General features: G+C 45.9%; 4 protein-coding genes across 11 annotated transcripts in view; 2 read left to right on the top strand and 2 right to left on the bottom strand.

Moving 5' to 3' along the window:
• Positions 1 to 476: 476 nt before the first annotated feature.
• On the bottom strand, positions 477 to 2,023 carry gemin6 (gem (nuclear organelle) associated protein 6). Its single transcript, XM_084930132.1, has 3 exons — positions 1,890 to 2,023; positions 1,327 to 1,713; positions 477 to 1,105 (listed from the first exon to the last, which is right to left on the bottom strand). Exons 1-2 carry the CDS (start codon positions 2,021 to 2,023, stop codon positions 1,344 to 1,346), a joined length of 504 nt encoding a protein of 167 aa, XP_084786258.1. The 3' UTR covers positions 477 to 1,105; positions 1,327 to 1,343.
• Positions 2,024 to 2,116: 93 nt separating this feature from the next.
• LOC146384686 (reticulon-3-B-like) lies at positions 2,117 to 10,570 on the top strand. 4 transcript variants are annotated; one of them, XM_084930129.1, is made up of 9 exons: positions 2,117 to 3,938; positions 5,923 to 6,085; positions 8,657 to 8,810; positions 8,891 to 8,947; positions 9,016 to 9,154; positions 9,654 to 9,723; positions 9,798 to 9,844; positions 9,919 to 9,977; positions 10,469 to 10,570. In XM_084930129.1, the coding sequence occupies exons 2-9, from the start codon at positions 6,019 to 6,021 to the stop codon at positions 10,515 to 10,517; spliced, it is 642 nt and encodes a 213-aa protein (XP_084786255.1). In that variant the 5' UTR covers positions 2,117 to 3,938; positions 5,923 to 6,018; the 3' UTR covers positions 10,518 to 10,570. The 4 variants fall into 4 exon arrangements, with proteins under 4 accessions (XP_084786255.1, XP_084786254.1, XP_084786257.1 ...); XM_084930128.1 differs by having other exon boundaries at positions 4,060 to 6,085; XM_084930131.1 differs by having other exon boundaries at positions 2,117 to 6,085; positions 8,660 to 8,810.
• Positions 10,571 to 10,927: 357 nt separating this feature from the next.
• LOC146384685 (acylphosphatase-2-like) lies at positions 10,928 to 12,254 on the top strand. Its single transcript, XM_084930133.1, has 4 exons — positions 10,928 to 11,034; positions 11,118 to 11,134; positions 11,237 to 11,346; positions 12,018 to 12,254. Exons 1-4 carry the CDS (start codon positions 10,938 to 10,940, stop codon positions 12,130 to 12,132), a joined length of 339 nt encoding a protein of 112 aa, XP_084786259.1. The 5' UTR covers positions 10,928 to 10,937; the 3' UTR covers positions 12,133 to 12,254.
• Positions 12,255 to 12,345: 91 nt separating this feature from the next.
• LOC146384684 (signal-induced proliferation-associated 1-like protein 2) overlaps positions 12,346 to 13,307 on the bottom strand; it is a 32,510-nt gene continuing 31,548 nt past the window's right edge. For 4 of the 5 annotated variants that reach the window (XM_084930124.1, XM_084930116.1, XM_084930118.1 and 1 more), the window contains one exon: positions 12,346 to 13,303. In XM_084930124.1, the coding sequence (XP_084786250.1) occupies positions 13,160 to 13,303 (144 nt within the window). In that variant the 3' untranslated portion in view covers positions 12,346 to 13,159. The remainder of the gene's footprint in view (positions 13,304 to 13,307) is intronic. The other variant, XR_014800425.1, reaches the window with a different exon arrangement.

The raw sequence follows: 13,307 nt of genomic DNA, 5'->3' as shown, positions 1-13,307 counted from the left end.
AGCGACACAGCTATGTTAGCATAAACACAGTGAAGCTGGAGGATGAACGCTAACACTTTTCCGCTTGATAAAAATTAACGAGAGGGTTCTGATGGTTAGAGACAAATGTAATCGCATGGCAGGATGCTGTAAACGGACCAAACTTCAGTCAGGAGAACAACTGAGATAATCCATCCACAGTACGAGGTTAGTCATTAATATACTGCTGCATGGGCTGGGCTGTAGATAGGGTTTCAAAACTGAGCTTTAAAATGAACAGTGGTAATAAAAACCGAGTGAGGACGATAGTGATCACTGACTGTTTTTAGGGGTTTGTTCAGATTAAATTGAACTATATACAAAGCACTAAAACATATTAAAAACACAACAGCCTAAATAAATGCAGAGTAGTTTGGGCCGGGAGCAGGATTCATCATGTCATCACTTAAAGAGCAGATAAGGTGGCGCTGGGCTGTGACCTCGAGCTCACTCTGGGCTGGTTTCAATGAACTTTATTGACATTGTGCACACACACAAAGCCCCAGGATACAAGTGTTTCTCTGCTCTGCATTCAACAAACAAAACCAAGCAGAGCATATTGAAATAAATGCGTGGAGGGATGGGTGTCTTGTTACCATAGATACAATAATTACCTTACAGTTTATTTACAGTGATTAGATGATTCGGTAGACGTTTCATCCCCATGTTTACTGAAACTGACAAAGATCAAAGATCGGGGTCAAAGTTTGACTCCAGTCTGAATTTTTTTTACAAAGTATGAAACGACACAAAACTTTTCCAAAAACGCTCCGGGAATCAGTCTGCAGCAAGTCATTCCCACAGGCGCAGGTGTCACCATGGCAACGGGCAAATAAAGAGCAGAACTCAGTTCTCCTCAGAGGACAGACCGGAGACACCTGATACTGACGCAGGTGAGTCAGGTGATGTTCAATCACATCAGCGACATCCAGGTGTCAATGATTACAGCAGATCAATAATTATCGATTACTGGAGTCTGACAACAGAAACTGAAATCCGCCCGTGCACACCCTGACCCCGGGTGACCCCAGGTGAGCCAGCACTCTGGTTTCCTGGTTCATCGTGGTTGAGGCAGGTCTCTTCTCACCTGAAATGAAATTGTGCCTGTCACAATAAAACCAGTTTATCTTTTAAAATTATGCACATATTTAAAACTCCTCCCACTCTGACGTAACTAATCATGGCGATCGGTGACTCGTCAGTCTGTGGGACAGGTGAGTTTTACAGGAAGTGAGTCACTTAGAAACTCCTTTTATTTAGATTACATCTGCAAATGACAAGAGGGCGGAGCTCAAACAACACACTAACCTGGTGATTGGCCCAGCTCAGAGTGGCAACCCCTGATTGGTACAGTCCTGGATAAGTCTCTGGATCCGGTCCAGGATGATCTGGTTGGAGCTCCTGCAGTCGTGGGCGCTATAGGGCGCAGCGATTGTCAGGACGCCCGCCACTTTTAGCTCCTCCCCCTCCTCCTCCACGGGGATCCGGTTCTCCTGCAGCCACCGCCGCACGGCATCCCTCCGCTGACGCAGCTCCTTGGGGTCCAGGCAAGGGGACGGCGGGGGGAGGAAGACCGACCGCAGACGCTTCGCCGTCTCATCATCATCAGCCGCTCGCAGGACCTCCACCGCCTCCACGGCGTGACCCATCACCACCCGCACCGCCACCGCCTCACCAAAGGACACCAGGACCACACTGCAGGGCACAGGAAGACAAGGGTCAGAGCCACGTGACTCCTGATCGGTCAAATACCGGAATGCAGAAAAAACGAGTTAAGGTCAAAGTTCACAGGAAACGGCTGAAAAAAAACCTCGACTCGTTCGTCACGATCAGCTGTTTGATTTACAAATTAGGCTCCACGTGCGCGTTACCTGGCGGACACCGGGTCCACGCTCAACAGCCAGCCGCGGTGCTCCTCGCCTTTTCCCGCTCTCACCTTCACCTCTTTGTTAACGTAGTGAAGCCACCTGAGCGGACCCATGAGGGGCCAGCCGCACTGCATCATGGACCTCACGGTGCTGAGATCGATAGCTGAGCAATAATCGATTCACACACCCCTCCACCCCCCTGCCGCCTGCTGTTCACAGCTGTTAACGCTCCTGAGGAAACACAACACGGAAACAAAAGTTCCGCTTTAAGGCGTAATCTGAGCCGCGGCTGCCCCCTGCAGGCCGAAGCGGGCACAGCAAAAACATTCAATAGAAGCGACTAGAAATAGAATAGAGACCCTTCGGCCAAAGCATAAAACATTAAAGAGAAACCAAATAAGAAGAAAAGTAATACAATAAAACAGCAAAAATAAAATAAATACGTTAACTGATGAAAATCCAAAACTCCTGAAATAAGTCCACAAATTTAATTTCAAATAAAATGTGACTCTTTAAAAACTCAATAAATAATGAAGAAGAGTGAGAAAGGCAGCACGTTTCTGTTGGTGACAGCAGATTTGCAGCGGTTCACACTTAAACTGCAACATCAGCGAACAATGGATTACACTTTTGGTTGATATTGATCAGTCACACTTTATAAATGGCTTATATTATAAAATGCAAAATGTATATTTATTTTTAACCACAGAAGATAAGGCAGATGTTATCTTCATGTCCTTCTGCTAAACTTTTATATGGAGGTGATTCCAACACAGTGATGAATGAAAGCATGGATAGGTGCCCCCATGAACCAAACATCATCCGAGCTCGAACATATCCGTGACAGGAGATCTTTATATGTGGAGCAATGAGGACAGAAACAACAGTCCTGACAGACCATAAAGCAGTCCAGTTTAGACTGATTTGAAATTATTTGGACAAATTCAGAATAAAGACTGTTGGAAACTAAATTAATCCAAAGTTAAGCCCTGAGACTTATTAACAAGCAAAACTATTTAAGAGTTTTCATGGAAATGAAATTTGATATCAGAAATTTTTCAAAAGGAAAATGCTTTCTCTAAAGACAAACGAGAGAGAAATTAAAATAATTTCTAGAATAATAAGATTATGTCAAAAAACAATTTGTCTAAACGAGAATCTCACCGTCAGTCAGATGTTAAAGCTGTTAGGAGGAAACGGTGAGAACAGCGGAAAAAATGCCCAAAATATTTCTTTAGTTAACAAAAAAGAAACTTTGAACAATGTTTTATTAGAAAACTCAGAAATATTCATTTAATATGTGAAGGTGAAAATAGTTTTCTAAATATATTTACCAAAAATCATATTTGGCTCATTCAGAAAATACAAATGGATAAATTTCTCCATGGGCAAGAAAAGAATTCCAGTAGTAGAGGAGACTGTAATGTGGGTCAGTTCTAACACTTCCAATTTCTCCCATCAGAGCTAAGTTTCAAATGATGTGATTCATCCTGTACATGCCAAATTCAGTTCTTCTATCACATGTGAAAAATTAGCACATTTTGGCAAACACGGACAATTTAAGAAGAAAAAAAGTAATTTGTTTGCGAAAAGTAAGTTTTAAAAAAATGATTTCAATTTCTAATAGCATTATCTGCTTTGCAGTTAAACTCATCAAACTGAAATTATGTTATTTGTATGTCTATGGCGATATATTCTGTGTAGGTCTTTAGTGCTAATGTTTTAGCTGTTGGCTGTCATGTTAGCTAGTTGAGATGAGATGGCCTTTATTTGTCAGTTGCAGTTGCCCACAACCGAGATGACAGACCGTGCAGACCGTACATACAATACACAAACATCACATTGGGGAGACAGGTCAGGCTAGGTAGCAAGGGGAAAAAAACATTGAAATATGTAACACAAAAGGATAATCCAGGAATCATCATTACACCATAACACAATAAAACACAGACAAGCAACATGGGAGAGTGTTCCAGTGTGTACAGCTGATCTGGGACTGCTGCAATCTTCGATCGCGCCTCCAGCTGATCCGCTGTCCACATCAGATGGCAGGTAAACCTGGGAGGAGGTGTTGGATTCGGGGGAGGGAAGGTGATAGTGAGGGCGTATCAGTATCAGTGTACATGTTTCATGCGTGTGCATTTGTGTGTGTGTATGTTTATCCCGTGTTCAGCTGAGAGAAAGTGTCACCACGCCCGGTTAAGCGAAGGTCTGGCGGCTTTGAAGGAGGGACAAAGAGTTCTGACAACAATCCTGTTATCGTGGAAGAATTTGTTGTTCCAGTCAGCTTCGACCTCGGCAGCCTTCAGCTGGCACCAGTGGGATGGCCACATGAGTGAAGATGGTGAATGTTTGGGTTTAGTGCGAACAACTGCATCCAATTTATGCACAAATTATGGAGTGCATATTAAAAAAGGACAGTTTCAGGGTATCCCACCCTTAGATAGAGATGGGCACACCTGGCTGATGACACTGCAATTTTCCTATCGAATACACACGATGTGAGCAGACAGCTACTTGTGTCAGGGCTGAAAATGAGTCTGTCTTATTACCTCTCAAACATTTAAATCTGTCAGAATTAATGGTATACCTGTTAAAACAAAACTACATATTTGGGAGTGATTATTGAAAACAATCAAAAAGGATGTAAACTTCTCCAATTTTTGCTCCTGTAACTCCTGTGTTACTGCCGAAGACTGGACAATGTTGCTTTATGACCAGAAATGCCCAGAGAGATCTCTACAGACTTACATCAACTTTGATTTGATTAATATGGAGAAAGAAAAGCCATCGCTTCAAAAGGATATTCCACATAAAGCAAACAAAAAGATGGTCTGGAATGACCTCACGGCACAAGCATAGTCCCAACCAATGATGGTGATGCGTCTTTTCAGCAGCTCGAATCACATAATGAAGCATTGACGTCATTTCAGAGAGTTCATCTTTGGTCACATGATATTCTGGAGCCCGACACGGGCTTCTTCTGGACACGCCCATGTTCAAACGTTTCATACAAATGAGTTTTTAATCAAATAACCGTAAAACAGATGCACCACACCGATAGCCTGATATTAAACAGAAGTTGCTAATGCAGAGAGGGTGATCACAGTGAGGCGGCTCATTTCAAGCTGCTGTTCATATTTTTGGCCACCAGATGTCACCAAAGAGGACTAAAGCGCTTCGAGTAGTGAACCATCTTGGTGGAGGGACATGGTGCAGGTTCACCGAGCGACCCCCGGCCTGGACGCGCTCTGCTCAGCTTCGTTAGCACTTTTAGTGATGATGATCATTATTCTAGTGATTTGTGACACAGAACTGTTTTTTTAAATCACTGCTGCTGTTGATCTCTAAGGTGAGGCATGCACAGTAGATCTTTGAGACTGAAGTTTCCTGTCCTTCAGCCTAATGGAGAAAATCACTGCAGTCATCCCAGTCCAAGCGAACGTAGTCTGAGTGATCTGACCTGAGGTCAGCAGGTACAGTGCAGGTGTGCTGCATTAATGCTTGTAGAACAACAGCACTGCTGTAAAACTGCCAAAAGAAAACAACGAAGAAATGAAGCCGATAGTCTGTTTATTGTTGATTATTTATCACTGATGCTCGTTGGGGAAACACAAAGACATTCAGACCCTCCTACTGTCTCCATAGCTGTGCAAGGGATCTTCCTCGGATGGTGATGCCAACTTCTACAGATCTCGTTGGATCCTAACCTGCTCTCTCTCTCTCTCTCTCTTGCGATCGCTGAGCTCATTTCCTGTCTGTTGATGTGTTTTTATGTATACAGCTGTGTCAATATTATTGATTACTGATTAACGATTGTTGCGCTTCAAGCTGCATTTGGTTTCACTTCCTGTCTGATCAATAACGACTGTTACCAGCACGCATGTGTCTGGCTGGACTTAAACAGTGTGTGCGGATGTTTGTCTGAGTCTGCTCAAACTACTCTCAGCTGACCTTTGACCCTCCTGAACATTCTCGCTCTGAGCTCACATCGAGCTGCTCAGAGGGTTTAAACTTCGTCACCCCCTCTTTCCAGCTCCACCCATGTGGTGATGTCATCGCTGGATGGAGCAGCTGCAGAGCTCTGGAGAGTCAGAGGGAGGGTCAGACCTGCAGACCGAGCAGCTGAAACATGGCAGACTCTTCATCGTCCTCCAACAACTCCTCCTCCTCCTCGCTGAGAGACCTCACGCACACAGGTGAGACACCTGATCTGTTGGCATGGAAACAGTGTAGAGTAGACGGAGGCTGCCACCTGTTCTCACCTGACTGCGTTTCACCAAACAGGCTAACAAAGCTCTGTTGTCCTGATCAGCTGACTGTCAGTCAGGCTGCTGTGTGTGTGTGTGTGTGTTTGTTTGTGTGTGTGTGTGTGTGTTTGTTTGTGTGTGTGTGTGTGTTTGTTTGTGTGTGTGTGAGTGTGTGTGTGTGTGTGTGTGTGTGTGTGTGCGTGTGTGTGTGTGTGTGTGCGTGCGCGCGTGTGTGTGTTTGTTTGTGTGTGTGTGAGTGTGTGTGTGTGTGCGTGTGTGTGTGTGTGCGTGCGCGCGTGTGTGTGTGCGTGCGTGTGTGTGTGTGTTTGTCTGTGTGTGTGTGAGTGTGTGTGCGTGCGTGCGTGCGTGTGTGTGCGTGCGTGCGTGTGTGTGCGTGCGTGTGTGTGTGTTTGTCTGTGTGTGCGTGTGTTTGTCTGTCTGTGTGTGTGTGTGTTTGTGTGTGTGTGTGCGCGTGTGTGTGTGTGTTTGTCTGTGTGTGTGTGTGTGTGTGCGTGCGCGTGTGTGTGTGTGTGCGTGCGTGTGTGCGTGCATGTGTGTGTGTTTGTCTGTCTGTGTGTGTGTGTGCGTGCGTGTGTGTGTGTGTGTGTGTGTGTGTTTGTCTGTGTGTGTGAGTGTGTGTTTGTGTGTGTGTGTGTGCGTGTCTGTGTGTGTGTGTGTGTGTGTCTGTGTGTGTGTGTGTGTCAGTGTGTGTGTTTGTCTGTGTGTGAGTTTGTCTGTGTGTGTGTGTTCAAAGCTGAGTGTAAACCGTGAGTTGGATGATGTGAAGGTCAGATGATATTTATCAGGCATTAAATCTTCAACGTTCTTCTGGGAGTTGAGGTTTTTCTCTTTCTCCAGGAAACATCAGCAGGTCAGTTCAGATCAGCGTTGATCTTATTTTCTTGTGTGCTCTGAACAGGATCTCTGTGGAATGTAGCTCCGCCTCCTAATAGGATCCACATGACCGCAGCTGATCTGCAGGGATTAAACCTGGATTAATGAGATGAGGTTATTGGGAAACTGTAAAAGGTGGAGTTACAGAGAACTTTGCACGTGGAATAAAACATGTTGAAATGCTCGAGCCCAGCCTGAGATCTGTCTGTTAAAAAGGAGTTCTTCCTTCCCACGGCTCGGTGGGGTTTTCTCTCGAACGTTGTCGGTTCTTTAGCTTACAGAGGAAAGAAGCTGAACGAAGGTGATTAATTATCTTTAAAGTTGTTTTTGTTAGCAGCCCAGCTGATGTTGGGCTGAGGACGAGTGAATGGGGAAAAGAGAGTCCCAGTAATGGGACATTTCTCCTGAAATGGGAGAAAGGGAACACATCTGCAACATGTTCCAAACTATTTGCTGACAGCAAAGATTAGACGTTTTCTTTTGTTTTTCAGGTGATAATAAGGCCAGTGCTTGTTTCTCCTGCAGACTGGATGCTGCTGAGGCTAAAGCAGAGGTCCTGCAGGTCCAGGATTAAGTTCTGGGAATGTTTTTAAAAATGATGGATTTCAGAGGTTGCTGGTGATTATTAGTCTGTTGTGATCTGGCACTGCATAAATCACATTCTTGAAGGTTCCTGTGCATTTGTTTATGGTTCATGAAGGTTCAGCACATCTGCTCACCTGATTCATTTTGCTTGTGGGAGAGAACACCGGCTATTTCCACGTCTCCGAGCTCGTCTTGGACTTTGACCCCATTCACTTGTATATATTTCATTAAGTTTGATTATTGAATGTTTTCGTTTGAATCGTGGGTACTGTTGTTATTGTTGTTGTTGGGTTCGTTCTCAGTTGCAGTGAAAGCTGCATTTTGCTGTCAGGAGCAGCTCGTGGTCAAAGCAACCATTTTCCCTGGCTCTCTGATTATGTTCCTCCATCTATTTTCTCGCCACGTCTATTTCACCTCCTCCATCTTTTCCTCAGTCTGTTGTTGAGCTGCTGTTCCTCCTCCTGCACGTCTCCACAGCTGGTGCAGCAGCAGCAGCCTCCCGTGCTACAACTGTTGGCGGTGCAGCAGCCCAACAGCTGCTTTGATGCTGCGTCTGTTTTTTTTTCTCTCTCAGCTTTTTGGCTCCGCCTTCTAGCTGCTTCTTCCACGCTAAACTTTTTCTACAAGCTGTGTGAGCACACAGTGAAGGTAGGGTTGGGCCGGTCTCGTTAAGGAATTTGATTAGGCGATCCAGTGTGAGTAATGAAAGTGAACGAATGGGCTGCTGTCATAAGGCCGGTGCGCAGCGGCCTTTCCGTGCGCCATATGCCAGATTACCAGTCCAGCCCCGATGGTGTGAGTGCTTCACTCCAGTTCACACGTACGAGGAAACCCTCCATGAATGGTTGAATCTGCTTCTCTGTGGTATGCTTCACTGCTGTGATGGTGTGATTGGTGTGGCAGTCCTCGTTCTGTCCATATCTGTGCCTTTCCCGGTCAAAGGTTTCTGGGAGCCTGCTTTTCTCTGCTTTCTTGTCTTTTAGTATCTATTTGTTGTTTTGGCATCAAGCTGGTTTTGGTTAATCTCAGAAAATATGTCAGCAGCCTCACAGCTCGTGCACTGGAGAGAACCGAAGAAATCTGCAGCGGCGTTCGGCCTCTCACTACTGGTTCTTCTCTCCTTGGCAACACTGTCAGTCATCAGCGTGGTGTCCTATTTGCTCCTGGCGTGCCTCTGTGTCACAATCACCTTCAGGTGGGTGGAACCTGCTATAGACAGATAGATCGCATTACCCAGCATGAAAAACATCTTCCTGTTCTCCATCCCGTCTGCAGGGTTTATAAATCCGTGATCCAGGCCGTCCAGAAGTCCGATGAAGGTCATCCATTCAGGTAACCCGGGTGATTTGATTCTAACCTGGCTCTAATCACTCTAACCTCACTGGAGCTCTCGTCTTCAGGTCTCTGTTGGAGAGGGACATTTCGGTGTCCTCAGAGTCAGTTCGGCAGCTCGCTGACCAGTTTCTGATCCACTTGAACTGGTTCAGTAATCAAACAAGGAGGCTGTTACTGGTGGAAGACCTGGTCGACTCCCTGAAGGTCAGTGTGTGTTTCTATTCTGTGTGTTTGTTTGTTGTGTGTATTCTCAACTTTATCTATCCATGAAGCCAGATAACACACACCAAGCAGTTAAACTGCAGGAATGTCTAAATTCAGATAAAGCTGAGGTTACTGTACTCGACCCTAAAAACCCAGAGTCCTGACAGGGACTAGAAAGAGCAGATTTCTCCTGTTTTGGCTTCCTGTTAAATCCAGAATTCAGAATCCTCCTACTCACATACAAGGTCTTAAATAATCAGGCCCCATCTTATCTTAATGACCTTGTAGTACCATATCACCCTATTAGAGCAAAAGGGAGTTTTTCCTTCCCACTGTCGCCAAAGTGCTTGCTCATAGGGCGTCATATGATTGTTGGTTTTTCTCTGTATTATTTAGGGTCTTTACCTTGAGTCTGTTGTGATTTGATGCCTTATAAATAAAACTGAATTTTGTGTATTATTTGTGTGTTTGGTCCATGTCTTTGTTCTACGTGTTTCAGCTGGCAGCCGTCACCTGGGTGATGACGTACATTGGTGCCGTGTTCAATGGCGTCACCATCTTGATCCTTGGTGAGTTTGTTTCCCTCTGAGCGAGTTAAATATCAGTCTTTCTGATCTCCGATTGGTTGTCTCTCTGTGTGCAGCTGACATCATTTTCTTCACTACACCGTTGATCTACCAGAAGAAGAAGGTAAAGACACACCTGGTGTCCCTGTCTTCTGCCCAGTTTGCTCCGTGCTTAGCTCAGAGTGTTTCTGTGTTCAGGCTCAGATCGATCGTCACGTTGAGGCTGTTCGGCTCAAACTGGAGGAAACTCTGCAGAGGTGAGGTCATGGGTAATCAGGTGTTCATCATGTTTGACCTCACCGAAGGTCAACTCTGATCTAAATGCCTCACTGAGGTCAGAGGTGAGAATCTGACCTTCATTTCTGCAGCGCCACTGGGGTCTGTAATGTTTGTCTCAGGTGTCCATGGTCCACAGGTAACTGCCGTCTGTCTCACCTGTGCACATGCTGACCTCAGATCTAAGCTCAGTGTCTGTCTTAATTGAACCAGGTGAGCTCTGTTACAAAGGCTCCCACCTGTTCTACCTTTATGAAGAGTCGGACTGAACTGAGCATGCTCAGTGTGTTCATACTGTCTGTTCTTCTTGTGCTTGTCACCTGTCTATAGTTAAAGTCCACAGTCAGGTTGCTGATTGATTCATCCATGTTCAGTTTCCACGTTAACACAGATGAGCCCACCTCTAATCTGCACGTGTTCACATTATTCTGTCCAGACAAGCAGCTGACAAGCGTCCTGTGTCTGTTTTCAGTCTGCAGGATAAGTTACCTGGCGCTGTGAAGAAGAGCAAGGTTGAGTGACACCTGAGATGTTGAAGCTCTGCCCCCTCCTCTCATTGGCCTGTTTGTCTGTGACTCACAAGTCTTTGAATAAAATCAGACTGACGAGAAACAAGCCGTGTGTTTTTATTCTGGCCCAGCGTCACCAGTCCTCACCTGTCCAAGCCGTCACATTCAGTGGCGTGAGCGTGGTCATGTTTACACAGTTACTTCCTGATGTTTGGACAGGAAGCAGCTTCACTGTTTCACGACAGCGAGGAAGCTAAGTCATGGAACTGTGAATTTTACTTTGTTGGAAGTATTCTGTAGTATAACTACACTGTGAATGCCCTTCAAAATAAAGATCACCATGACTGTGACCAGTCAAGAGTGATGCTTTTATTTTGAAGGCTTCTGAGAGAGGTTTAAATATCAGAGATAAAAATATCTCGCTGCGCAAACATGATTCCGTGTGTGCTTTTACTTTGTCTCCTTCACGCCGTCATGGCTGAAAACAGACTCGTCTCCGTGGACTTTGAGGTCTTCGGGAACGTGCAGGGTAGGTCGCCTGACACGTGACGGCGAGTTTGTGTGTTTTTTGAGGTTTTATTCGCTGACCCTGTGTTTGTTCTCCGTGTTCAGGAGTGTGCTTCAGGATGGTGAGCTTCCTCTTTTCCTTCACATTACGGCTGTTTTTGATCAGTATGTACCATGGAAACGTGTCACATGACTAAACGCACACACCTGTGAATGTGTGCCAGTACACGGAGGATCACGGGCGCAGTCTGGGGCTCAGCGGCTGGGTGAAGAACACCAGACAGGGCACTGTGATTGGTCAGGTCCAGGGACCGTGGGACAAAGTCAGTGACATGTGAGTCTGGCTGACCAATCAGAGCCTCCGAACACACACACACACACACACACAGATATATCCTTTAATGGATTTTTATTTGAAAATGTCAGTGCAGTATTACAGCTCCCATAATGCTTTGCAGCTCTGTGCTGTCCTCATTTGCCTCCTCCTATGACCTGGCTATGACCTCACAGTCAGAGCAGGAGAAGGACTGAGGAGCAAGGAGCTGCAGGAGCATACTCAGAGAGGCGGGGCCACAGTTCTCCTAAACTACTTGTGTGTGGCAGTGAAGCGCTCTGATACGATCACATGACTCTCACCTGTCACACCTGTGACATCAGACGTTTACATTAAAATCAAGCAGGTCCTTAAACTCTTTATGCCACAACTCTGTCACTCACTGGTGTGATGGGAGGGGCTAAAGAAGTGTCAGTGTGTAGTTTGTGAAATGACTCCTCCCACTCGTGTTGTAACTGTCCTGTGATACAACCTGAACTCTCTAATGAGGATGGGGTTTAAACACAATTAAGCCCCTCCTACTAAGTGATGCCAGTGGCGTGAGCTGTGTCTCTGTCAGGTGACCTCACCGTGATGAAGAGGAGCACAGTGTTTCTTTATTCACTGCGGGGTCAGAGGTCACTGAGAAATACCCCGAATGTACTAACTGCACTCTTCCTCCTCCTCCTCAGGAAGCACTGGCTGAAGAGCGTCGGCAGTCCGAGTTCCCGAATTGATCGAGCCGTGTTCTCCAACGAGCGAGACATTTCCAAAGTGGAGATCCACGGGTTCTCGACTCGCTACTGAGCACGCTCACACACCTGATCTGCAGCTGGCTACAAATCTGACAGTACTGATTATTGATTGGTGACATCACTGTTTCCGATGTTTATTATGATCAGAGAAATAAAGTGTAAAGATTTACTGTTGCCATGGTGAACAAACTGAGTTTTTATTACACAGCTGCTTCCACCAGGGGGCGGCCTCTGGCAGCTGATTGGCAGCTCCTCCTGAAGCCCCACCGAGTTTATGAAGTCCACAGACCCGGAGGCTCGGCCCACTACACGTTTACCTTTGCTCACCTACATCCACATCAGGCCTGCAGCCAGCTTAAACACATGCGGCTTCACAGCGCCTCCTCAGGCTGCTCATTGCTGACCAAATGAAATACATATTTTTTATATACAGATATAAAATATAAAAACGGTCGACCTGATGAAAATGTTTCCGAGTAAGAATCTTCTATCTGTGAATGCTGCTGTAATTACAGTATTAATCACTTCATCTCCAGGAAAACTAGGCCAAAAAAGTAAATTCTGATGTAAACCTTTATAAAAATAAAGACACGTAACAGCAGAAAGAGAGCAGGATCTCTTTGCACATGAAAGAAGAGTTTTGGATAAATCAGCTGATTCTGGATCAGCTGATTCAGCTTGGATCAAACATCTGTATGATCCACAGTCTGAAGAGAAAACATACTTAAACATCTGCGCTGAGGCGTTTAGTAAAAGCTCATCGTCGCCAGCTGCTCGGAGGTCAGCTCCTGCTGCGACTAACTCACTGCGCCTCTGTGTGAAAACAAATAACAGCAAGAATCATAGAGAGGCTCCGCCTACTTCCAGGTAGCCGAGGAGGACTGACGAGATCGGTCAGCCGAGCTGTGACTGATCCCATCAGATCACCTCATCTTCATTCAGCGTGCTGCTTCGTGCTGTTTAGCAATCAATTTAGCGATCTAATGTTCTGCTCACGGTTCAAACTCTTCGTCGTCACCACGATCCGCTGCGTGTCATGTGACACAGTGCCGAATAGTCAGTAAATGCTAGTGGTGTTACTATGGTAACGAATCCTGGCGCAGCATCCAGGCGGCGAACCTCCTGATGTGCTTGGCGGCGCTGTGACTCTCCTCCTGCAGGCGGTGGTTCTCCTGACGGAGGCTCAGCACCTGCTGCTGCAGCACAGCTTTGTCTCGCTGCTCCTGA

The sequence above is a fragment of the Perissodus microlepis genome, chromosome 6, assembly GCF_051167445.1.
Source record: "Perissodus microlepis isolate ML-2025 ecotype Zambia chromosome 6, ASM5116744v1, whole genome shotgun sequence".
Taxonomy (NCBI): domain Eukaryota; kingdom Metazoa; phylum Chordata; class Actinopteri; order Cichliformes; family Cichlidae; genus Perissodus; species Perissodus microlepis.
The sequence above is the reverse complement of the archived record's forward strand: the minus strand, read 5'-3'. Positions and strand labels throughout refer to the sequence as shown.

Coding starts and splice junctions, on each gene's coding strand:
- LOC146384686 (XM_084930129.1), top strand. CDS start 6,019: ATGGCAGACTCTTCATCGTCCTCCAACAACTCCTCCTCCTCCTCGCTG. Junction 9,155..9,653: donor ACCTGGTCGACTCCCTGAAG/GTCAGTGTGTGT, acceptor TACGTGTTTCAG/CTGGCAGCCGTCACCTGGGT. Junction 9,845..9,918: donor TGATCTACCAGAAGAAGAAG/GTAAAGACACAC, acceptor TTCTGTGTTCAG/GCTCAGATCGATCGTCACGT.
- gemin6 (XM_084930132.1), bottom strand. CDS start 2,023: ATGATGCAGTGCGGCTGGCCCCTCATGGGTCCGCTCAGGTGGCTTCAC. Junction 1,714..1,889: donor GTGGACCCGGTGTCCGCCAG/GTAACGCGCACG, acceptor TGTGCCCTGCAG/TGTGGTCCTGGTGTCCTTTG.
- LOC146384685 (XM_084930133.1), top strand. CDS start 10,938: ATGATTCCGTGTGTGCTTTTACTTTGTCTCCTTCACGCCGTCATGGCT. Junction 11,347..12,017: donor TGGGACAAAGTCAGTGACAT/GTGAGTCTGGCT, acceptor CCTCCTCCTCAG/GAAGCACTGGCTGAAGAGCG.